The following is a 27,698-nucleotide window of genomic DNA, read 5'->3' on the forward strand; positions in this document are numbered from 1 at the left end:
TTATCTAAATTATTAATAAGACATTTGTTAACATGAAAATGCCATAATCAACTCTCGATGCCATTGTATGTGTCAGATTTGCACTGGGTTTGAATCCGATCTATTTTTTAAATATTATAGTGAGAACTGCCAGCTCTGTATCTAATTTCCCATAATGTATCTCTAATAAATAGCATTGGGCTATAAAACATGTGTTGCTTGAGTTATGCAACATATGTAAATCTGCCTATCGCAGGTCTTTCTTTAGACCTTAAATGTTATCTAAATTATTAATGATACTCCCGGTGCCATCGGATGCTCTAGATTTTCTAACCGATTTAGATACGAATGGCAGTTAATGATTTAATTTAAAATGGATAATCGAGGCTTTGTTTATTATCGTAACAACGGTAGCAATGAATATCGTGACTACACTATTCAGCAATCCGCTCAGAATGGATTAATTTGACTGAAATTTTCAACATATTCCCTTTGTATTATCTATTTTTGAACTAGTACAGCAAGAAATCTCAACCCTTTATCTTAATCTTGCATAATGGATCTTTAAACATACATTATGCGCGAGCTAAATCTGTCTATTGCAGGTCTTTCTTTAGGCCTGAAATGTTATCTAAATTATAAATTAGACAATAATTAACTTATCCAGACCATAATCAACTCTCGATGTCGTCGCTAGCCTGCGATATTTACTGGCCTGAAATGTTATCTAAATTATTAATTAGACATTAATTAACTTATCCAGACCATAATCAACTCTAGATGGCATCACTAGCCTGCGATCTTAAGTGGATTGTGAGCCGATTTACTGCATAACTTTCCTTCTCGCTTAAACGATTAAATGGATAATCGAGACTATGCTGTTTATCGTACTGACTTTAGTAATGATGACCGAGGCTAGGCAGAAATTTCATTTGCTTAGTTCTCGGTTCATGGTGAATCAATTTGAATGAAATTTTCAGCAAATTGCCTTTACGTTATCTAGTTTTTAATTATTATAGTGAGAACTGCCAACCCGTTATCGAATCTCCCATAATGTATCTTTAATAGATGTTAATTTTTATATATGAATTATTTTTATGTATTATTATTCATATCATTACTTGCTACATTTAACATTTAATTAAAGATACATTATGTGAAATAAGATAAAGAGCTGGCAGTTATCACTATAATAGTTAAAAGCTAGATATTGGCGTTTGAATTTTAGGCTTAGCCTCGATCATTATTACTAAAGTCGGTACGGTAAAATATAGTCTCGATTATCCAGTTTTGAATTAAATCCTCAATGAGCGTTGAGCAGCAATTCGGGTTAAAATCCAATGAACACCCGACACATAAGATGACATCGAAAATTGATTATGGTCTTTTCATTGTCTAATTAAAAGTTTATGTAACATTTCAGGCCCAAAGAAAGAATTGCAATAGGCAGACTTACCTCTTGCACAATGTATGTTTAATGGAAACTATATTAGAGCGGAGAATTTCGCCTTTTTGATTCATCAAAATGAATGAATCTGAATGAACTTTTTCGGCCAATGCAGGGATCGAACACCCGACCTCCAGGCTAGCGAGCCAGCGTTTTACCCACTTAGCCACCGTGATCCCCTTGATAAATGTCGAAATGTCGCTCAGTAATGAGCAATAATTGTATCCCCCCACCCCCGCCATTTCCAGAACAAACGAACCATGCACTGTAGATCATAAAATAATTGTATCCCCCCACCCCCGCCATTTCCAGAACAAACGAACCATGCACTGTAGATCATAAAATTGGTCGCCAGTCATGATCTTGTAGTACATTTCGTATAACTGATCGCATGTTTGGCTCGCTTGTTACTGACGTGCCATAAAAAAAACCATTTCGTTCATTTGTTATATATGTACATAATCAAGAAACAAAATGTGTTTTGAAAATAACAATATTTATTTGTATATGAAAGACTTGGTATTAGTAGGGTAGGGCCTCTGTATTATATGTATCATACAAGGCGGGTGTGTTTCAGAAAGTATTAAATCAACGCAAAAAGCAGGAAACCAACGCAACAAGCAGGATATCCACGCAACAAACAGGATATCCACGCAACAATCGCAGGCTCCACGCAACTACCAGGGTATCCACGTAACAATCTGGGTACCTAAGCAACAATTATGGTATCCAAGCAACAATTGTGGTATTCACGTAATAATCGTGGATTCGTGGTATCCACTCCACGCAATAATCAGGGTATCCTAGCAACAATTTGGGTATCCATGCAACAATTATGGTATCCATTTACCAATCAGTGTATTCACACAATAATCGTGGATTCGTGGTATCCACGCATCAATCCGGATATCCACGCAACAATCAAGGTATGTTGGAACCGAATGGTTTCCTGGTTGACGTTACGAATCACTGAAACAGAAATCATTACAACGAATCTCTTCTGGTCTTATAAAGTTCATATACTTATCATCGCTTTTATCAAATTTAAACTGTCTTTTATCGTAGAATTTCTTCAATACAGCACTGTTAGGGTGATTATGTTTGAGATGAAGATAATGACTGGCTGGATCTTCAGTGGTATGACCACAATCTTCACACACGTGTAGTTTCTCTCTTCTCTGTTTATAACCAAATTCTAAACGACTCGCGTGAACTTTCTTACAATGTGACTCTAGAGAACATCTCTGGGTAAATGCCTTGTCACACAGAGAGCATTTATACGGTCGGACACCTAAAAAAGTCATAACATCAAGTGGTTTAATTTTTTGATTACGGCACGCCAAGGTGACGTATGTATAAGCTAATTGAAACCTACAAATTCCTCATTTTTCAAATACATTGTATGAAAATTCTTGAAAATGAAATCAGTTGGCAGTTGGCAAAAAAATTGGCGTTTCTTTTCAGTAAGCGATAAGCAATGTGGGTTATCCAAAGATATTGCATGCACCGGGCCCAGAGTTCACAGAGCATTCTCAGACTAAGGTGAAGAATTTACTCAACTTTCAGTCACAGTTTATGAGAAATATCTTTGCTCCAGAAACACAAAACCTTGCACATAGTTTCTTATTGATGTATTTGATACATTAAAATAACAAATGTTTTATACGGGGCTATATTTTAGTTACATTAAGGCGAACATTTTGAGTTAACTTGAGAATGCTTTGTGAACTCGGGGCCAGAGCTTAAAATGCTTGAATTCTGATATGACTACAACCCTATTAGATCACTTCGCTCTCAAAATAAACAGTCACTAGTTGTTCCAAGATATAATTTAAAGTTATATGGGTATAGGTCTTTCAGTTCAGCTGGTCCTAGATTATGGAACGAACTTCCAAAACAGATCAAGAATCAACAAACTTTTAATCAATTTAAATCAGCACTAAGACTTTCCTGTTTCGACAGTTTTACCAGTAGAGCCATTATTAAAAGCGTTTTGAGCATGTGTCAACATGGAGAAGACGCTATATAAAACCTCATTATTATTATTTAAGATCAATATCCGTTTTTAACATTTAGTATGAAACAGATTGCTCTCTCTCTCTCTCTCTCTCTCTCTCGCAAGGATTTTTATAAGTAAAATATAACATATGTTTAAAGGCTCAATACCACTCTTGTTGTAACTGAATAATATGTCCCAATCTTTATTCTGGTCAACAAATTGTACTATTTTAGAATATTTCAATTAATTGATGATACAAGTTTTATCTTAACACACCTTATTTAAAAATTTTGAAAAATTAGACATAATGGTTTGAAACGTCTAACGTAAACCTTTTCAAATGAAACTTCGATTTAAAAAAAATATTTTCGAACCCTCTGGACAAGTAAAATAGGATGTAATGGATAATTTACACAACAGGTAGGACACTTAAACATCTAGTACTTAGATAGAGATATTATTTATTTTCTGGAGCTTTCAAGCAAGCAAGAGTGTTATTGTCCCTTTAAACGTTGTAAAGATAAACCAACCTGTGTGTGTTCTTGTGTGTCGTTTCAGGTCAAATTTATCATTAAAACCCTTGGCACATATCGTACACAAAAATCTCTTGATCTCGTTGTGGCTTTTAATATGACGAGCCAGCAATCGATGCTGAGGGAAGGTTTTGCCGCATACCTTACACACACAGTGTTCAACTATTTTTGAGGCTGAAAAAATGAATTATGTATACGTAAGGTTTAAAGGACAATATCGGTGTCAGAGATTATCACAATGTGAACCTAACTATTAAGACTTACCAGTTTCAATAACGAATGAATATAAAATGAAATGAATTGGGTTTAACGTCCTACTGTTCTGCTCCTAAACTGAGCTAATGAAGACGGGCATACGCCATACAGTGTGCTATGAGGGAAATTTTACCCGGGCAGCGGCGCTACGGCCTACTCTTATATTGAATTCCAACTGTCAAGGGATCTTTTACGTGCACGCCAATATGTACACGGGACCTCGCTTTTTCGTTCCATCCGAACGACTAGACAGCTGTATGTATGCATGTATGTATACTGTATTTATTTGAGAGAGAGAGAGAGGGAGAGAGAGAGAAAGAGAGAGAGAGATTAACGTCATTTCGGAACTAACACATGTTTCAATTATATTTCAATAATTCGCTTGCCCATAAGGGTCTTTAGTAGTGGGAGGAGACCGGAGTACCCGGAGAAAACCCAAGAGGTTGGACAGGCGATCCTACTCCCTGTCACGTACAAGCAGGGAATCGAAACCACGCCACTTGACTCAATGACACTAAAGGGTCAGGAAATTCAAACACTGTACTTCGATTCCAGACCAATGGGTAACAACCAAATGCCATGTAAAACTGATATGAGGAGATACAGAAGCGTTATAAACAAACGCTCGCATTCAGGGGAAGTAATTACTATTCTTAACCGGTATGGATGCAGTTCTTGGCGGGCTGTGCACGGAACTGTGGGTAAACCACTAGAAACGTCAACGCTGATTGATTAATGTCAGACATCACAGGGTCAAATGTCGCTCGTATGGCCCCTGACGCAACCTCCCAGTACAACTGGTCAGATCTTCATGTAGTGTATGCCATCGAAAGTATATAAAAAAAACGAAACGAAATATAGATCTGTATTTTTAATCAGATAGTGTGTATCTCAACTTAATACAAACTTTGGAGCAAAGACATGCACATTTGTTGTTTTATGTGTAGTGAAAAGGGTTCAACCCAACGATAATTTGGGAAAAAGACCAGGAATTAACACTGAGTGTCGATGTGTAAATTAATCGTGATCTGCCTTCTATCACACTGATCAGCAGTGAATATTCGCTAGCCCGCAATAATCAATGATAAGGATGACATCGATGCGGCTTGATGAGCCCCAAATATAGACTTTTTTCCTTCTACAAATTAAATTCCAGAATATTTTTTTAAAGCATTAGAAATATAAATGAAGGCGTTTCAAGTCTATGTAGGTAAAATATATTTCTTTTTTTTTAGTGTAACTGGGTATGGAAGATGAGTAAAAGGCACCATTCTGTCACATGATAAAGTAGTCATCTTTTACAGGTCTATTAGTAGTCGCAATACTTATGTCAAACAGATTAGCCTTCTATATATATCGTCAACGCAAATCTTATATATCGGAAGAGTAGTTTTCATCGACGGTTTACATGGTTACTTTAACACGACACAAGACAAAACGTGTCAGCTGTTAAGAAAAATGGGGTACGGTAAAATATAGAACACAGACTATACCAATCTGTTTCAAAGAGTATTACGAAAATCTTCCAATATCTCTGTAAAATATGACTGCCTTCAACACACGACGTCATATCACGCGGCGTCAATCATTGGCTCAATGACGCGTGCATTGTTTACATAAGACGTTACTGATTCGAGGAGAATGGCGCCTTAAAATTTTAATACACATTTACACTAAAATAGGAAATAATCTTTACCTACAAATACTTCAAACGTCTTTATTTGTTTTTCTAATACATAAAAAAATGTTTTAGAATTTAATTTGTCGAAGGAAAAAAGTAAGTATTTGTGGCTCGTTAAGTCGCATCGATGTCATCCTTATCAGTGATGGGATCACGTGGCTAAGTGGGTAAGACGCTGGCTCGCTAGCCTGGAGGTCGGGTGTTCGATCCCTGCATTGGCCGAGAAAGTTCATCCAGATTTCCCGGCGTGGTTTCCCCTTGTCAGTGATGCAGGAAGTAGGGCCTGACAAGGACAGCTGTCTAGTCGTTCGGATGGGACGAAAAACCAAGGTCCCGTGTACATATTGGCGTGCAGTAGTAAAAGATCCCTTGGCAGTTGGAATTCGATATAAGAGTAGGCCGTAGTGTCCCTCATAGCACACTGTATGGCGTATGCCTGTCTTCATTAGCCCAGTTTAGGCGCAGAACAGTAGGACGTTAAACCCCATTTCATTTCATTTCTTATCAGTGATTGTCGCGGCCTAGCGAATATTCACTGCTGATCAGAGTGAGACTATACGACAAAAGAAAAAGGGAAATGAACTCATTAATAGTTATCTCGTTTTTTGGTGATTGTTAACGTAAAATGTTGTCTGCGCTACAGCAGTTGATTCTGGGTAACATCTATTTGATAAGACCAACTTCAAGTTTGGTCAAAGGTCAAGAGATGTAAAAAGGGCTAGCGCTAATCCCAAACGTAACCCTAACCCTGTACCTAGCCCTAACGCTTACCTACAATCTCGCCAACAAGCACGTGCCCTTACCTCATTGACATCTCAGCGACCTTGACAAAAATTGAGTTGACCTTAACAAAAGATCTAGCCGTTGAGTCTGATGTGATATGTCGCGTTCAGAGCAGATCAATTAGACAAATATCTTATGCGCATGTACAAACGTTGTTAATGTGTCAGTTGAAAAGTACAAATGTGGACAGCTGTTACTTACGGTTAGAAAGCGGGACGTCTTTTTCCAGTAAAACAGGGGAAAGTATCGGATTCTTAATACCAAATCCACCGTTAATCAGTTCTATACTCTGAATAAATAAAATATGAAATAATACATAATATTATTTAAAACGTCCAATTGCTTGTCGACGCGGTTTCCCCTTGTCAGTGGTGCAGGAAGGAGGTCCTGACAAGAACATTGTCTAGTCCTTCGAATGAAACGATAACCCTTGAAAGATGGAATTAGAAATAAGAGCAAAGTAAGACACGAAAACTCATTTCATTTCCACTTTCATATTTCTCATTTGAACATCCGACACTGACAATACGCAGTTGCATCCGCCTAAAACTGTTCTAATAAAATCTATTAATACCGCCCCCCCCCCCCCCCCGACGAACGTCTCACGCTCCAAAACAACCCGCTTCAAACTGTTCTACAGCAATGTAATAAAACCGCCCCCAAACTTCCCTACGGTCCAAAATAATCCACCTAAAACTGTTCTACTACAATCTAATAATACCGCCCCCAAACTTCCCATGGTCCAAAATAACCCACCTAAAACTGTTCCAATATACCGCCCCCAAACATTAACCCGCCTCAAACTGTTCTAATACAATCTAATAAAACCGCACCACGGTCCAAATGAACATCCTCACAAAATAAAACTTTACCTTAACTGTGTCTTGATAATCAGGTTTTTTGGATTTTGTTCTCATGTCTGGTTTTCTCTGGGGAAAATCCACAGGTAGATCTCGATATTGTCCATTGTAGTTGAAATAGTCCATTGTAGTTGCAGTTGGGTCATCAAAAGCAACATAGGGATATCCACAGATAGGCATTACTAATTGCTGGTTTGGAAAGTAATTGCTATGAAACGTACGTTGGAATTTTGACTCTTCCCTGAAGTCTTCGGGATAACAAAGTCGTTTTGATCCCATTTCATAATTCCAGTTCATAATTCTGGGCTTGTCAACTGGAGGAAATGGTTTATAAACGGATGCAGCTGTTGGTAAAGTTTGTGTTGTGGGCGGTGAAGGGTGGTCAGGGAAAAGTCTTTGTTTTTTATTCGGATAGTTTACATCGGAGTTGCTGCTTTTATCACGAATTCCTAAAATCGACCATCTCCTACTTTCATAGTTCGGCAGTCCAAGTTCTTGTTGCAGATTATTTTGGATCATTAATGGATAGGGTTGTGATAATGCGTCCGTCCTGTGTGGATCCAATGATTCACCGTTGTGTATAACACGCGGTATTGCCGGTACTGGGTACCTATGTAAGTCCATGGGTTCACTTGAAACTGGCCTTCTGCATGCCAAACTTGTACTTTCTGGTATTTGTGCACAGATAGGAAAAGCCATGAATTGGTCTTGACCAGAAGACGCGGACTTCGGAGAAATGTTTTCTGGAATACCGGAGATATAATGACGAGGAGAAGTGTAGTCATGTTTCTGACGACAATCGTTTGGTTGACACGTGGATGCGTTTTTAAAACTTGGTTCTTCCGGTAAGCAGCTGTGAAGTTCTGTGTTTTTGGTTTTCTGGGATTTTGGGTCTTTCGTCGATTCATCACAACCGCCAGTGTATTGTTTTGCATCAACCCTTGCAATTGGCTCATCTGAAAGAAAAATAACGTAAAGTGAGTGAATATCCTTAACAGTACGACCAGCCCCTGGATCCATTCACTTAATTTGATAGTTCTTTTATAATATATTACATACCATGTTCATATGGATAAATCTATTTGTTAAAGTCAGCTCAATTTTTGTCAAGTTCGCTGAAATAAGGTAGGACGCGTGATTGTTGGTGAGATTGTAGGTTAGAGTAAGGGTAAGCATTAGGGCTGGGTCGAGGGTTAGGGATAGGGTTCGGATTAACTTGTATATATATATATGTTTACCGTGAACCAAAGTAGTGCAGCTTTACGGTTGTGCTAATATTTCTGGATATATATATACAAAAAAAAAAAAAAATATGAATTAAAGAACTACATTTGTATATATTTGTAAGTACTTTCTCTAATGCTCTTCAGACAAATATACAATGGTTAAAAGATAAAGATAACAGAATATATACATATCTCCATTCGTTATTAAAACTAGTAGCAGTTATAATAGTTAGGATTATAAATATTTATTTATATCAGGGCCTTGAAGTAGGTCGCTATCCACGGCCTTCAATTCCCCCAAGTTAAATGTAAACAAGTTTTATTTTTAGCTAAATATATTACAAGAAGAATAGAAAGATGTACGGGGTATTAACATAGCTAAAGAGGACCTTAAAATAAGCTTATTGACTAAAAAGGTCGTGGGAAAATAAATCGGGTTTAGAAATGCATTATTCGTCATAAATATTTTTAAAAAATTGAGATATCTGATCGTGTACACAAAAAACAACAAGCTTAGTTCATATCAAAGACTTTTTAAATTATTTTTAAAAAAAATTCGTTACGGATGCATTCCATGAGACATAATGGATACAACACAGATCTTTAACACAATACATCCGCTTTATACACAATACCAATCATATGAAATTCATCACTTTATTCTGTACAATGAAGTCGTAGACAGACATTTCAGCTAGATTTGTGATAGATTTAAAGAAGGGAGGGGGGGGGGGGCAATTGTTGGCGCGTGCGCGTTGTATCATAAGGTTTGTCACTGAGTCAACTGGCGTGGTTACGATTCCCCGGCTGTACGTCACAAGGGGCAGGGTCGCCTGTACAACCTCATGGGTTTTCTCCAGGTCGTGGTAGACCGACTTTTCAGCTACAGATCTTTCGGAACACGGGAGAGAGTGTGTGTGTTTGTGGGTGTGGGGGGGGGGGGGGGTAAAGATACATTTAAAGAAAGATCGAATGAAAAATGAACATATTGAACATTTCGGTCAATTTACTTTATTCTGAGGAAAGTTATGAGTATTTGGAGTTTTTACAAGAAATGCCATAATTCTCAGATGGAAACTCCGCCAACGGTTCATATTCTCGATTGTCAAGTATCATTGCCGTAATAATAAACGAAGTCTCGATTCTCACGCCTTTAAAAGCAGCCATATTAGCGTGTAATGTAGATATGACGGACATTGTCTCGTCCACTCCATATCTAAATCATCCGATGATATAGAGAGTTGATTATGGGCTTACCACGCGACTAAATATCTAAATAATAATTCATGTGACATTTGAATTCAGACATACTGTCTGCAATACCTTTTTATTTCGGAGATACAAGGAGCAAACGATCTGTGGTCGACACATTGGTGACCGCAGCCTTATACATTAAACTGATGAATTCTGTGGCGTGGTCAACGTCTCTGTGATTCCTTCTCGAGGAAATGAAATGATGTGGGGTTTAACGTCCTACTATTCTTATCCGACTGGGTTAATGAAGACTAGCATATTATGCCATACAGTGTGCTACGCTTATATCGAATTCCAGCTGCCAAGGGTTCTTTAACGTACATGCCACTGTCAGTGGCGGCGCCAGCCGTCGGTGATTGGAGGGGCAAAGCTGGGGCAAAGTCCAAGGTTAAGGGGGCAAAGGCACGAGCTTCAACTATGGGTAGGGGCCTTCCCCAGAAAATTTTGAAAAACAGGTTGCCGGAAATGCAGCCTGGCAGTATTTCAGGCTCTGATCGATGAGGTAAAGTGTCAAACGAACGGACTTGCGAACCACGACGAAGCCCACTCACGAGCGTCAAAGTAGGGAGTTCTCTCCCAGAAAATTTTGAAAAATAGACTGCCGGAAATGCTGTTTTACAGTATTCTGTCAGGCACCGATCGTCGAGATAAATAGATCTGCCCAGATACCGTTCGTCGCCTGATCACTAGTTTATATATGTGACTAGAGAACAAAATGTCAAACGAACGGACTTGCGAACCTCAACGAATTAACGAATTCCCCTTGTGAGCGCCAAAGTAGAGAGTCCATTGGGGACCTCGCCAAGAAAATTTTGAAAAATAGACTGTCGGGAATGCTCTACAACATGCAAGTTTATGACTGAGTGGGGATGTGGGATTTATTCACCGTAGAAGGTATTGATTACCGAAACGTATCACAAATACTTTTTTTTATTTTCTAAAATTATTGGGGTGGGGGGGGGGGGGGCAAACAGAGGGCAGACCCCCCCCCCCCCCTGGCGCCGCCACTGGCCACTGTGCACATGCGGTCTCGGTTTTCGTCCCAGAAGAGAAGGAATCAAATCTGCAAGCCATATACACTCACGCATGGGATCGACACCACGACCACGAGAAAAAAAGCGACCAGTCAGCTAGAGCTCGAAACTCGACACTTTAGACCACTAGGACATTCACACCTCCGATCAATGTCTGTATTTTATGCCAAAGTTCTAATGGTTAGTGAGGGAAGTTGGATGGCCGAATGGTTAGCACGTGCGCGTTGTTGAATAAGTTCTGTCACTGAGACAACTGGTGGGGTTTCGATTCCCCGGTTGTACGTGACAAGGAGTAGGGTCGGGTGTCCAACCTCGTGGGTTTTCTCCGGGTCCTCCGGTTTCCTCCCACTGCTAAAGATCCCTACGCGCAAGCGAATTATTGAAATTAAAGTAAACCATGTGTTAGTCCCGAAATGACATAGATTGTGTCGAGTGGACGTTAAACCCCCTTCACACACTCTCTCTCTCTCATTGCGTTACACGCTGCCCGGGCAAAATTCCCCTCTCTCTCTCTCATGGTAAATGATCGCCGCACCACACTGATCAAGGAAATTTATTGAATGAATTTCATACTCTCGATAACCAAACTGAGACACGGTAAATGGGTTATTTCATTTTGGCGTTTGATTTGTATACTTCAAGTTGCTGATCGCCTTTTTCAAGTATCAAGAAAGCAGAATCGAAATATGAAATGCAGATGTTCTCCAGGCATGGGTTGAATTCTTTTAAAAAAAAGAGGCTCGTCAAAAGATTTCATTGATATATCCGTTTTCAACGGATATGCCTTTTAGAAATTAGCAATCCCTCAAATGGCGTTGAGAGACGTAAAGTGCTTCTGTAGATGGTTTAGTAATTAACAATCCCCAAAATGACGTTGACAGACATAAACTGTTTCTGTAGATGGTTTAGAAATTAACAATCCCTCAAATGGCGTCGAGAGACGTAAACTGCTTATGTGGATGGTCTGAACTTGACAAATAGAAATTGAACCGACAAGATAGCTGCCCTCTTTGCAAAGTCTGAAATGATATTTGAACATTCCAAGCTATTAACGAGTTACGACTTCATATTGCGTTAATATTACGAGTATTTGATATATGATTTAGATGAAACTAATTCCAAACTTTAATGCTAGATTTCTTCTTTTTGTTCATGCTTTAATTCTAGATTTCTACGGGTTTTTTAAACTTTAATTCTAGATTTCTTTATTGTTTTTTTTTTCTGACCCTTATTCTAGATTTCATCGTTTTTGTCTGACCCTAATTCTAGATTTTCTTTTGACTTTAATTCTAGATTTCTTTACTGTTTTTGTTCTGACCTTAATTCTAGATTTCGTGACTTTTGTCTGACCCTAATTCTAGATTTCCTTTTGACTTTAATTCTAGATTTCTTCGGTCTTCTGACTTTAAGTCTAGATTTCTACAGTTTTCTGACTTTAATTCTAGATTTCTTCGGTTTTTTTTTACCCTAATTCTAGATTTCATCGTTTTTGTCTAACTTCTTTACCGTTTTGTACTGACTTTAATTCTAGATTTCTTTGTTTTTTTCTGACTTTAATTCCAGATTCATTCGGTCTCTTTCTTACTTTAATTCTAGCGTTAATAATAATAATTGATTTATTATATAGCACCAACAATTCAACTCGCTTTACATAAGTACAACTAATATAAAATTACAACAATCACAACACATTAATCCATAAAAAAAAGACATAAACAAAAAACGGAGAACATTATTTATTACACATGATAAAAGTCTAACACAAACACAGCTAGAACCGTATTCAATCAGTTGTATATTTGATTACAAAGTTCGGTTTTGAGATATGTTTTAAAAACCTTTAATAGAATTTGCGCTTTTGGTTTCGTTTGATATTGAATTCCATAACTTCGGAGCAACGACTGCGAAAGATCTATCACCGGAGTTGGTTTTTGAAAAAGGCTTATTTAAGAGGTTGTCTGATTGTGATCGAAGGGTTCTGCAAGGTTTATTGGTGTTGAGAAGGTCTCTAAGGTATTGAGGTGAAGAATCATCATTTAGAGAAGAATACGTAATAGACAGTATTTTAAGATTGCTACGTTGACGGACTGGAACCCAATGGAGATCTTTCAGAATTGGTGTCATATTATGTTCATTTGGTTTCGTCTTGGTTATGATCCGGGCTGCTTTATTTTGCAGTTTCTGAAGTCGTTTTATTTTATTTTCAGGTAGATTGTACAAAAGTGAATTACAGTAGTCGAGTCTTGATGTAACCATAGTGTTTACCAGCATTTTAGTCGTGTCACTATCACTGAAAGTTCTAATTTTCCAATATGATAAATCTGAAAATTAATACTTTTACACATGGCCGAAATTTGTCTATTCATGTCCAGATGAGAGTCAAAATAAACACCAAGATTTCTTCGTTTCGTCTGAATTTTATTCTAAATTTTTTCGGTTTTTCCACGACTCTAATTCTAGATTTCTGAGTCTAATTCTAAATTTCTTAGGGTTTCTTTAAAAACAATTCTGACTCTTAATTCTAGATTTCTTGTTTTTTCTCTTCTGACTTTAATTCTAGATTACTTCGGTTTTTCTGACTTTAGTTCTCGATTTCTTAGATTTTTTTCTGACTCAAATTCTAGATTTCTTATAGGTTTTTCTCGATTCTCGATTTCTTCTGCTTTTTCGGACTTAAATTCTTGACTTCTTTAGGGGTTTTTTTTTCTAATATTTAGGGAATTTTGAACTATATTACTTTCTGCCAGTTTCGATCTCTTTGTTTATTGTTAAATCATGGATCAAATTTAGAGCAAAAGGAAATCTTACAGAATTATAGGAGTGTTTTGGATATCGTTTTTTATAATATATGTAGCGATTACTGCGGGGCTTTAGCTGTTTTTACCACAGTTATTGACAAGAAGAGGAAACCTAACACGCCTATTATACTAGGATACTTTTCCTTAATGTGAGACCAAGTTATACTGTGACCTTTTTTTTTAAAATTGATATTAATCACGCTACGGGAAGAAATCCCTCGGTATTCATCGCTTACGTTTTAATTTCAACAGAAAGTCTAGTTTATGGGTATAAAGTGGAAATATGAGACGGTTGCCATTGTTATCTTGTTATTTAAACATGAATAAATAGCCACGGATAGCTAACGTAAAAAGTAAGTGAAACTTTTATAGCAAGTTACGCTTCCATCGCTAAACATAACGGATGCGCGGTGATGCGGTAATTTTATTTTCTATTCAACTGATGATGGATGTACGCGTTACTACCGTTATTATTTTTCCTTGTATCTTTACCTGAAGAGGGTGTCATCTTTTAGTTATATTGCTTTTCAACAATACCATTCAATTAATGGTCTCATTCTGGCCTTATTAAAGTCATCATTTTAATCTAGATATTTGCAAAAATATGTCAAATTTCTTTTTTATCGGTAGATTACAAACTTAACAAATTCAATAGAAATAGGCATAGTGGTGCGGCGCACTTTGTCATGGGTTACCGTTACCAGGCAACCCACAATTTATATGTCTAATCCAGGCTATTATGGAAAGAAGCTAGACTTTTTATCATTGAAACATTTTTTTATAACAATTATTAACTGTAAACATGTCACTATCTTTTAATTATGTGTAAAACAAATATTATATTCCATGATTTGAGTTTTCATCATAGTCGGGGAAAAAATTAATCTTTTAATTTTGTAAATTTATTTATATGAATATTCTAGTCTGTCTCGCACCTGTCTCCATATGTTTGGTGCAATATATCCAGGCTTAACCGTGTACAAAATAAGTACATATACATGGTGCAAGGGAAGCGGGCGGAACAGCTGAATCAAGGTTCACAAAAAGGGAGTTTCCGCAATAAATTTAATGTTGATAACAATTTATTAATATTAGTAATATTTTAGCATTACAGTACTTAATCTGCAGTTGAATGAAATTAATCATGATTTTGTGACCAGAACATGTTGAAACGGGTTATCTTGATCTACATGTAAGTTTTATTTCATTTAGAAAGAAACAGGGTATCATAAATGGCATTTAGTGAAAGCGATGTATATACTCTTCAAAAAAAGTAGTGGATATTGAAATGCAAATACCTATGCAGGTTGTGATATGATAAATAGTCATGGACACTTGATAGGCTTTGGGAGTATGTTCACAGATGAAGAACTTATCGCTCCAACAGAACCACTGAGCTGCACATGCGACACGCAATAGCGCCATACACGTGGGAGGGGTTCATTGTCAAATTTTACACTTCAAGGAAGGGTTGATGAAAACTGCCGCGTGCTGGTTTATCCTATCCATGTTTGCTTTCCTATCGGTTCTTGCATAATATTTACTGTTTAGCGTATCTTTGCTTTATTGTTTTACATTTAATTTGATCGGGAGACGTGTTCGTCGACGTCAACGTCCACCGACAACACTGTAAGAATTGACCGTGGCACTGCAAGCGGATTGGGTCAGATTGCGACAAATCGTGATTGGGCGGTTGGTTAGGAGAATGCCACGATGAATTGCTGAATGTCTGAGGATTGGTGGAGCAATTACTCATTATAGATAACATTCGCCAAGTTTATTAAAAGATACAGTATGTAAGAGTTGACAGTTCTCGCTATAATAATTAAAAATAGATCATGTTAAATAGAATATGCTGAAAATTTCAGGCAAATTGATCCATTCTGAACCGAGATATTAGCTTTTGAAATTTAGGCTAGCTTCGATCATCATTACTAAAGTCGGTACGATAAAAAACAAAGTCTCGATTATCCATTTTTACGTTTAATTATTTTTCAAAAAATGTATTCCAATCCGCAAAATATAGCAGGCTAGCAATGATATCAAGAGTTCATTATGGTCTTGTTTTGTTAATAAATGTCTAATTAATAGTTTATATAACATATAACATTCCAGGCCTAAAAAAGACCTGCAATAGGCATAATGTATGTTTAAAACGGGTATCCGATAACAACTGTTCATAAACACGAATGTTGATAATATTTCTCCATAATAACTGTTTTAAAGGGCGTATGGCTCCAGTTTTTGGTCCTTCTAAAAGCACATATTAATGTAATATGAATGTATGGAAAGTGATTAATCAATTTTTGAAAAAAATATTTTAATTTTTAATCAATTATGTTTGGTGAAATACGTGAACAGTCCAAACTGAACGACAGTCGTTTTCGCCTGTTTAGTGCATTTTACACACTTTTTAAAATATCATTTTGTCGTTTGTGAATCAGCCTTTACTAATTACTTCCACCTTGTGTTGTAGGATATGTTTTTATTTGTTCATTACAAAATGGCAACTGAAACCATAGGGCACACGACTCGTGTACTGATTATAAAATGTTAATTGTGTCTTAAATATTGGATATTAGGATGCTATAGTTTCACGGCAAGATAACAACATTAATATTGATTGAAATTCATCAATATTGAATTCTAATTTGTTTTTTTTTAACTTGAATATTATGGAAAATATTGGGTTAGAGACTTAGCTCCTTTAATAATGCAGCCCTTTCATTGGCTAAGAGTTAAAATCTGTACTATGATTCTCATCCAATAAACAATCAATATTCTTAAAATATTCTAGCTTAAACATACATTATGACGTCACATTAATAATGACGTCATTGTATTAATCATATTAAACATACATTATGACGTCACATTAATAATGACGTCATTGTATTAATCATATTAAACATACATTATGCAAGAGCTAAATCTGCTTATTGCAGGTCTTTCTTTAGGCCTGAAATGTTATCTAAATGATTAATTAGACAATAATTAACTTATCCAGACCATAATCAACTCTCGATGTCGTCGATAGCCTGCGATATTTACTGGATTAGGATCCGATCTGCCTCTCTACGCTCATTGATGATTAAATCAAGAAATGGATAATCGAGACTAAGTATTTTATCGTACCGAATTTAGTCTTGATGATCCAGGCCAGGCCCAAAATTTATTCGCTAAATTCTCGGTTCAGAGTAGATCAATTTGACTAAAATTTTCAACTAATTCCCTTTACATTATCTAGTTTTTAACTATTATAGTGAGAACTGTCATCTCTTTATCTAATCTCCCATAATGTATCTTTAGGTATTTTAACTACGAACAAAAATTGGAATACATGTACTTTAAAATCGAGGGCGAAGTTTCAACTGATGTATTTTATTGTTTGTTTTTACTGAACTGTAATAAAAGCGGTGTCATGTGCATTTTGTATTTTTGCTGTATCTGAGTTTTTTTGTTTGTATTCTTTGAAAGGCGTTTAGTATCTGGAACATGATTAAATAAAACATTGTTTATGGATAACAATTACTATGGTGAAATGAACGAGAAACACGAATAAGAATTCAGTATTGATGAATTTCAATCAATATTGATGTGGTTATCTTGCCGTGAAACTATAGGATCCTAAAATCCAGTATTTAAGACACAATGAACATTTTATAATCAGTACACTATAGTAATTGTCATCCTTAAGTAGTGTTTTATTTGCTGAGTTTTGTATTATTGTTTTTCTGCCTTGCTTTAGGATCATTTTACTATTCACTGAGGCATACAATCAATATTTTTAACATCTATTTATGAAATGAAATGAAATGAGGTTTAACGTCCTACTGTCCTGCTCCTAAACTGGGCTAGTAAAAGCGGGGATACGCCATACGGTGTGCTATGAGGGAAATTTTGCCCGGGCAGCGGCACTTTGGCCTACTCTTATATGGAAATCCAACTACCAAGGCATCTTTTATGTGCACGGGACCTCTGGTTTTCGTCCCATCCGAACGACTAGACAGCTGTCCTTGTCAGACCCTCCATCTTGCACCAATGACAAGGGGAAACCGCATCGGAGAATCCCGATGAACTTTCTCGGCCAATGCAGGGATCGAACACGTGACCTCCAGAATAGCGAGCCAGCGTCTTACCCACTTAGCCACCGTGGCCCCCTCATTTATTTATGAGCGAGTGGGGTAAGAATGATAATATTCGGGATACATCATTGTCTTGTCAGTGCTGTTTGTGTTCCCTGCAATGGCTAATGGAAACATATACTAAACTTAGGGTGTATGTCTACAATAAGCTCCACTAAGCTAGTTGACGATTTTATTCGAAAACACTAAGTACATTTCTGCTTTTATTTAATAAAACTGAAAAGCTTTAATTAGTCTTTTTGTGTATAAATAAAATAAAACAAAGAACGAACAATCCAAACCATTAGACAAAATTCGAAGTCCTAAAAAAACGGTATGGCAAAATAGTGTAATCAGGCAAAATAGTGTAATCAGCATATGGACTGTTCACCGTGTACAAAATACACGACAAACAGTGGTAACAGGTGTCCGGAAGAGTAAGCTTACCCTGCCTGGCGCCACACCCGCAATAGCTGCATCCAAACTATTAGTCGAAATCTCGGTAAAATAGCGTGATTGGCCAATGGACTATCGGTATGCAAAATGCACGTGATAAACAGTGTTAACGATGTAGTAGACAGACATTATCAGGGAGATAGTATACGCGTCAATTAAATATATCTGGAATAATAGCCGAGAGAGACGTGTTATACTTACCAATCAAGTCAATATGACGGCCATAAAACTTTTTAAAGGTTTTAATAAGTTTAGTTCGCAAGTATCTCTGTAGTTGAAGCTTAGATGACAAATGCCTCGATCTACTTAAAATAAAATGAACAAGCTCTCGCGTAACGAATTAACTGAGACACAAACACTCCATAAGCTGGTGATATCGGAATGTTACTACTAATAAATGGAAAGTTAACAATCGGAAAGTCAAAATCATCGCGTTTATCGTACAATTTAACACTAAGTTTATGGCTATTGTCAAAATCGAGACGCAGATGCAAGTAGGAAGCGTAATTGTCACTGTCAGTAGTGTTTTTAATTTCGAGCTCATCAGGATATATGAATTCTACATAATCACTAAATTTTGGATTATTCAGTGATAGAACATCATCGATATATCGATAAGTGAAATTAAAATGTCTTACTAATCGTTTATTTGATTTTACGAGTGCCTGTATGTAATCGGCTTCGTAGGAATAGAGAAACAAATCAGCAAGCAAAGGTGCACAGTTGGTGCCCATGGGGATACCTACCACTTGCTGATAAATTCTCCCTCCAAATTCAACAAAGATATTATCAATTATAAAAACCAACATCTGAATTATCTTGTTGGCGGTGAATTTATTTTTAGAATCACTATGGTTCTTAACAAAATATGTGGAATTGTAATTAACAACTAAATATTGATATCTAACATTTCCCGATTTAGGTGAAAAGACACTGTGAATAATGTCTTTTCACCGAGCATTTAATTTACTATGGGGAATTTTAGTGTACAAAGTAGAAAAGTCAAACGTTTGTATAGATGAGATTGAAGCAAGTGATCTAGATTGTAAACCATCAAGTAATTCTTTGGAATTTTTTAATATCCACATTTGATTAAAACCACTACGAGAGTATATTTTGTCACAGTATTTTTGAATACCCTCTTTCACTGCCGTTAGTATAGATGTCAATACTTTTGAAAGTGGTTTTGTGGAACAGGGATTTTTATGTAGTTTAGGTATCCGATATAACAAGGGCAGATCTGTATAGGTATCTCCACATGGAGTACCAAATGAAGTGAGTACAGATCTGTGATTGGATATAATTTCATCCTTACTAAGAGTAGAGCGTTTATACGTAGCACTGTCGATTGATTTCCCGAAATTAAGTTCTTTGAACAGACAGTCATAATAATATCGTTTACATATAAACACTAAGTTATTGGACGCTTTGTCAGCCGGCACAATGACATACTTGTCATGTAAGGCGTTGAGATTTTCAACAATGCTAACATCATAACAGATGTGAATCGGAGTAGGGCCGCATACTAATAATTGTTAGATATGGCGGCCAATTAGTAACACGACGTAACCAAGGAGTCACGTTAACCTGTTAATATTGCTTTTGAATATTTTAGAGAGAGAGAGTGGGGGGGGGGGGGTAACGTCCACTCGAAACAAATTCAGTTATTTCGGGACTAACATATGGTTTAAAATAAAATTTCAATAATTCGCTTGAATATTTTAAGGCAAATTAGAAGTTTCGTTCTTTGTTTTAGGGGGGTTGGATGGCCGAATGGTTAGCCCGTTTGCGCTGTATCATAAGGTCTATCATTCAGTCAACTGGCGGGGTTTCGAATCCCCGGTTGTACGTGACAAGGAGTAGGGTCGCCTGTCCAACCTCGTGGGTTTTTTTATCCAGGTCCTCCGGTTTCCTCCCACTGCTAAAGACCCCTAAGCGCAAGCGAATTATTGAAATAATATTAAACCATATGTTAGTCCCGAAATGATCTAGTTTGTGTCGAGAGGACGTTAAACCCCATTTCTCTCTCTCTCTCGCTCTCTTGTAATGATCTGATTTTACTGTAACTGTGTTAAATGTGTATCGATAAGGGAATGGACATGTCTGTTATTCTAGGTAATGTATACAGTGTATTGTATTATTATGAATAATGAGTCACACTTTAAAAATACATTATGTGAGATTTAGATAACGATGTGGTTGTTCTTGCTATAAAATTTTCAAAATAGATAATGAAACATTTCAGTCAAATTACTTTATAATGGGCGAAGTTATCAATGGTTGTAGTTTTGACAAGATGTGTGCTTTGATCGTAACCACCGTACTGGTCATTCGAGTCTTTAAATCATTAAATGGCCGAAACTTTCTAATATACTTAAATTTGGGGCTACCCGATGGCACTGGGGGTTGATTATGGTCATGTCATTTTGAAACATGTCTAATTAATCATTTATATAACATTTAAAAGCCAAAGAAAAACCTAAAATTGGCAGATTTTGCTCAGCTCTTAAATAATGTATGTTGAAAGGGGCATTATGGGAGATTAGATAAAGAGCTGGAAGTCCCCACTATAATAGTTAAAAAACTAGATAATTAAAGGGAATATGCTGAAAATTTCAGCCAAATTGCTCAACTTTGAACCGAGATATTAGCGTTTGAATTTTAGGCCTAGTCTCGATCATTATTACTAAAGTCGGTACATGGTCTCGATTATCCATTTTGCATTTAATCATCAATGAGCTTTGAACAGCGGATCGGATTAAAATCCAGTGAAAATCAAACACATAAGATGACATCGAGAGTTGATTAAGGCCTTTTCATGTTAATAAATGTTTAATTAATAGTTTATATAACATTTCAGGCCAAAAGAAAGATTTGCAATAGGCAGATTTAGCTCTTGCATAATGTATGTTTGGTCTTACTTTAAAATGTTTTGTATTTATACATTAAAAATTCGTTTTGTAATTATTAAAATTATGTATAATATCTTTGAATATATTAAAGCAATATCAGAAACTTTAATTAATAAAGAATGATTTACTTTACTATGTAACGATTACCTATTTGTGTATCTATACATTAAAGCGACGTTATGGACGATGTGATAAAGAGCTAACAGTCCTCGCTATAATAGTTATAATGTAAAGAGGGTATGCTGAACATTTCAGTCAAATTACTTCACTGTAAGCCGAGAAATCCTCATTTTAATGACACTGTAGCCTTGATTAGCCATTTTTACGGTTAATCATCAATGAGCGTTTAGCAGCAGATCTGATTCAAATCCAATCAAAATCGAATATATAAGATGGCATAATTGTTTTTTTTTGTTTTTTTTCAAAATATCTTGGCTGTCTTTAAATTCTTTGAATTAGTGTGGGATTAATGTTCGCTAAGTACCAGGGCGAGCTGATATCATTGTCCATTGATGTCATTAAATTCCTATCATTTTTAAGAATAACGAAAACGATCGCTAAATAACATTGAAGGGAATGTTGAGGAGCTCAAGAAATAATAGGGTTGTTTACTATAGGAATTATTATCGCCTATACGTTAATCTATTAGATATAACAATATGGTGGCTACTGGAGTCAAATACATCAGATATAACAATTTCATTGTGTTCTCTCCCTTTAAGATGAGTAGCCATAAAAAGATGTTTTTTGGGGGGATTTCTTGTTATTTTGTTTTCGTAAACATTTTAGTAAATGCAGGTGGAACATATCACAAATAATAACCATCAAACACGAGCAACAAGGAAGACATTAATAAGACAACACACGGACATTGTGATTCATCAAAGAACTAGTAATTCAAGTGTGGCGGTGCGGGGGTCGCATGATTATACACTCGGGTATAATTGTTTTGTTCCTTTGATAGCATAAGTTATATTCGTTTACCCACGGAGAGAGCGAGCGGGGTAGAGAGAGAGAGAGTGGGGGTAGAGAGAGAGAGAGAGAGAGAGAGAGAGAGAGGGAGGAGAGAGAGGGAGAGAGAAAGAGGGAGGGAGAGAGAGAGAGAGAGAGAGATGGGGTTTAACGTCCGCTCGACACAAACTAGGTCGTTTCGGGACTAGCATATGGTTCAATTTTATTTCAATAATTCGCTTGCGCGTAGGAGTCTTTAGCATTGGGAGGAAACCGGAGGACCTGGAGAAAACCCACGAGGTTGGACACGCGACCCTACTCCTTGTCACGTACAACCGGGGAATCGAAACCACGCCAGTTGATTCAATGACAGACCTTATGATACAGCGCGCACACGCTAACCATCCGGCCATCCAACTCCCTTGTTTACCTACGGACATTGTAAGTCATCAAATATCAAAAAAATCAGGTTTGTAAGAGTGGGGTCGTATAAACTCTGATATAATGTGTGTACCTTGTCCATTGGTTGTTATAATAAATATTGAAATGTCTTTGATCTTTGGTGTATATTATATGCTCGGAATAACTTGCGGTCTGAAAGTCGGGGGCGGCTTTGAATATATACAGGGAAATTCGAGGTTATTCTTCTGAAAGTTTATCTTCAAATCTGTAACGGGTTATAATTCCAGGGTAGGTTTTTTATTTTCCATAAGAAAATATGAAATAAGGCTTTTCTTACTGGAATTCTGGGATTCCAAAATGCTTTGCTTTGAGCATGCATACGTGTATGGAAATTTGCGTATTATAAATACACACTATTATTATTATTATTATTATTATATTCATATTTTACGTACATGTAAACATAGCCGGTTTATAAGCAAGATAAAGTACTTCACCACGGTTATGCTGGGGAAGAAAGACTGCAGACAAATCCTTGGAAGAAGAAAAACCTCGGCCTGTCGGGTTATTTTCTTGTGTATTTCTTTCCCCAGCATAACCTCGAGCTCGTGCTTTATCCTACACGTATATGTACAAATACACAATTACTGTATTCATTACTATTCACCGTTACGACTAGGATGAGTTTGTCCTCATCCTCGAACCGAGTATCCTCGTCGAAACGTTAAAGGGTGTATGGCTCCATTTTTAACTGTATTCATTACTATTCACCGTTACGACTAGGATGAGTTTGTCCTCATCCTCGAACCGAGTATCCTCGTCGAAACGTTAAAGGGTGTATGGCTTCATTTTTTAGAAACTAAAATTAGACGCAAATGGGTCTAAAAGCATGTGATGTGAATGTTTAAGAGATTCATATTTAATTTTTTAGAAAAAAAACCCATTGTAATTTCTAACAAATTATGCTCGGTGAAATACGTGAACAGTCCAAACTGAACGACAGAAGTTTGCGCCTACTTGGTTCATTCTATTCTACACGTTTTTTTTATTACTATTTTGTCGTTTGTGAATTAATAATTACTCCCGCATTGTTTTGTAGGGTATGTTTTTCTTTGTTCATTACAAATGGCGCACACAACTCGTGTACTGATTATGAAATGTTCACTGTGCTTTAAATATTGATTATCGGGGTCCCATATTTTCACGGCAAGATAACAACATCAACATTAATTGAAATGGACCAATATTAAATTCTAATTCGTGTTTTTAATTTCGAATATTATGTAAAATATTGAGTTAGGGGCTAAGCTCCTTTAAAAGTAATAAATCCATTAATTGTGTATCCATAAAATAATTTATACCCTGTGTTAAAATACAGATGCGCAAGTCATACATACCAATGGCGGGGAAACATATTTGATCACAACTTGCTTTTGCTTCCGTATCATTATTCGTATCCGATACAACTCTGTTGAAACTTTTCAATCGTCTTTTTCGTCTATTTCGTCGAATCATCAACAATTTCGGCATTTTCCGTGAATAGAAATAAACATTAATCCTCAATTATTTAATCCGATTGAAAGCAAGGCTGTTTAGTTGAATATTTAATTGTGACTATATTTTGTCCCAGGTATATTTTCTACAATGTCAATTTACTAATCTGACCACTAGAAATTATCCAAACTTGTATTTGTAAAGGATTATCCCACTAAATGTTAAACTGAAACCAATTTTCTATCACTGATCCAAATTTGGTGTGTCTTTTAAAAGTAACTTTTCTCAGCTGCCGTGAAACGTAAAACGATGTTTTTTTAAAAGTAAATTTTCGTCCATCAGGTGAATATAATCCGTGTTTATAGATTTAAGCTGAAAATGTAAGGCCAGGTATCAGATGAAACGATGCGGATACAGTGTTGCGGATTAAAATGAAGGCTATGTATAGCGGCGAAAGTCGTCGAGGGGTCTCTTCGGGTGAGAGGACATGTAAAAGGAGAACGTAAGCGAACCGTAACCGTAAAAGTATATATCAGCTAATAAAATTGTCGCAGCTTTCTCTTGGTTTATTCAGTATGCACTAACTTGGCGTAAATGCAGATAATAGGTAAAACTAGTGCATAAAAGACCCATCAAAGTTTTTATATTCATAAAATTTGAAAAGAAAAACATATTTTAGTGATAAGATCATCTCATGTGAAACTATCATAAAATTTGGGCGAGGCAATTACGCAGGAAAACCCTCAAATTTCAGAACAAAAAGATGTTTTCTTTGGTGATGTCAACACAGAAAATTAAACCGTTGCCTATTCAATTAATTTTTTTTATGTCGTGTCGTTAAAAATGTAATCTTCACTTCGTTTGAAAGTATCACAGTGACTAAACGTTTTTTAATCATTTTTTTTTACCGGTTTGGACAATTTTGTTAACAATTTGTAAAATTAACCGATAATTGAAATGTGATATGAATTTTGACGTGTCAGAGAGTCTTCGAGTTTTAACTAAATATAACAACAATGATCTATTTCTTGCGACCGCTATAGATCCGCTTTTTATTAACTTTCCTGCTACGGGTTGAACACGGATGCGGTTTCAAACAAAAAAGATTCTAAACTTTCTTTCTTTTTCGACATACCAGTTACAGGTGATCATATTTTAAATGATACCATATTATTTTTGTTGTCTATTTATTTATTTTTATATTTATCGCCTTTATTGTTGCTGGCATTTATAATGAAATAAAATGAAATAGAGTTTAACTCCCTGCTTTTTTCTACGAACTGTGCTTGTCTTTGCTCCAAAGTTTGTGTGAAGTTGAGATACACACAATATGATTAAAATACAGATCTATATTTCGTTTCGTTTTTTTATACTTTCGATGGCCTCTACTACATGACGTTCTGACCGGATGTAGTGAGGGTCATGTCAGGGGTCATACGAGCGGCCTTTGGCGCTATGACGTCAGACATTTGATTAACTAATCAAGGTCGATGTTTCTAGTGGGTTACCCACAGTTCTGTGTACCTCACACCAAAACCTCGCCGTAACAGACTGTTTCATTGGCTAATAACGCACACCATCCAGAACGCGGGTTATATTACAACTCTTCCAGATCCTAGGGTAGTAAAACAAAAAGACAAAGACAAGTAAAACGAAATTTTGAACTATAAAAAACGAAACGAAACAGGATCCGAGTTTTAATCAGATGAAGGATTGGGTTAATGAAGACGGGTATACGCCATACAGTGTGCTGTGAGGGAAATTTTGCCCGGGCAGCGACACTACGGCCTTATCTTATTACGAGTTCGTTTACGAATACGCCAATAAATACACGAAACCTCGGTTTGTCGTCCAATCCGAACTACTAGACACTGATCTTTGTCAGCCCCCCCCCTCCCCTCACTGACACGGGGGAACCGACCAGAATACTCCTGGCAAACAAAACAAATAATACATCACGCGTTAATCACTAAAAACAAAATGGTTTCTAGGTTGTGTGAACCTAGGTTGTCTCAGGCATATTGTCACGGTTATAGCGAAAATATTTAAAGAATCTAAACCCATTAATTTAAATGGAAATAACACAAAAGGGGCAATCATCTTTTTTTTACTCAGCGTGTTGGATAAATTTGTATGATTTAAATGGTACTATAACGTCTTTTCATATTCTGCTTTCCTTCACTAGAGGTGACCATATCATTCGACCATAACCCTTTGTTCGTGTGATAGCGTCAAGTATTTGCTATGTGTGTTTCCGACAAACTGATTAACTAAAGTCGAAGTTAGCCTTTAGTAAAACGTATAAAAACTCATCCTCTTTATTTTTTATATATAGAGTCCGCCTGAATAGAATCTTGTTATGAATTCGTTAAAATTAAGCCAGCCCCTTTCTAGGACTAACGGTTGACTGCAACTGAACAATTTATTTTCTGAAAACGAAACAGCAGATACAATAACTTTCTTTTTATATCCACCATCAGCGTATTTCAAAAGAACGTGTTTTCTATTCATCAAGACGATTTGACAGAGGTATGTATAAAGAAAATAAGGGGTGTGGCGTACTAAAGCATAAAGTAATAACGGTTTTTAACGGGATTTTTTATGGCTTTTTTCTTAAATAGGCCTTTAACATCGAATATCTTGTAAATGTGTATAGATCGTATCGCTTCGAATTAATGGACGGAGATATGACAAGCTCACAAATTACTAAGAATAAATTTCTCATTTACTGTGACATCCTCGACAGCTTTAATGTATTCTTAATTGTATTATAATTATCATTCATGTTGGGTTTAATATATTTTTTAAAAATTATATAGCTATCTTTATTTAGAGTTCAAGTTTTAAAACCGCGTGACAGAAATGACGGATGTGACTTAAATTAGTCTTGATTCGACCCAATTTTTAGACTGTGTCAAAGGTCATTCTGAGATTCTTGTTTGTCTTATTTTCTTTTCGCTTCTTCTCAGACGTCCCATAATTTGTCGAACAGTTTCCCGCTGAGGGATAGTACATTCGCTGTATTCTGAGATTTCAAAAATCTTATTTTCATTTCAATTCCTCTCAGACGTCCCATAACTTGTTAAACTGTTTCCCTCTGATGATGCGAATGCGACCGAGGGATCGTTCATCCGGAGATTTCAAGTATCTTATGTCTTCACAGAGATCAAATAATTCACCAGTCTGTTCCATACTGATTATACGAGAGCGACAGAGGAAAACAATTCATTGCGGATCAGTTTGGTAATTAACGTATATCAAACCGTTGCCGTATCGCACATTCACGTTGGTCAGGAGGCTTGAATTAAAGATGGCAAAGTTCAATTATATCGTTGATTTACAAACAGAAGAAGAGAGGACATAGATCGGAGCCTTGTCTCACACCAGAAGTAATACCTGCTCAAAACATATAACGAATCAATAATTGACGTGACATCCGTGTCTCGGGGAAAATGAAATGAAATTGGATTTGACGTCTCACTTATCTGCGTCTACTGGGCTAATACAGTC

At 36.5% G+C, this 27,698-nt stretch overlaps 1 protein-coding gene across 1 annotated transcript; it reads right to left on the bottom strand.

Moving 5' to 3' along the window:
- Positions 1 to 1,903: 1,903 nt before the first annotated feature.
- On the bottom strand, positions 1,904 to 24,599 carry LOC126830332 (uncharacterized). The gene is made up of 5 exons (XM_050560699.2): positions 24,092 to 24,599; positions 7,550 to 8,493; positions 6,879 to 6,966; positions 3,956 to 4,132; positions 1,904 to 2,717 (listed from the first exon to the last, which is right to left on the bottom strand). Exons 1-5 carry the CDS (start codon positions 24,222 to 24,224, stop codon positions 2,386 to 2,388), a joined length of 1,674 nt encoding a protein of 557 aa, XP_050416656.1. The 5' UTR covers positions 24,225 to 24,599; the 3' UTR covers positions 1,904 to 2,385.
- Positions 24,600 to 27,698: the final 3,099 nt, after the last annotated feature.

Source organism: Patella vulgata, chromosome 8, assembly GCF_932274485.2.
Source record: "Patella vulgata chromosome 8, xgPatVulg1.2, whole genome shotgun sequence".
NCBI lineage: Eukaryota > Metazoa > Mollusca > Gastropoda > Patellidae > Patella > Patella vulgata.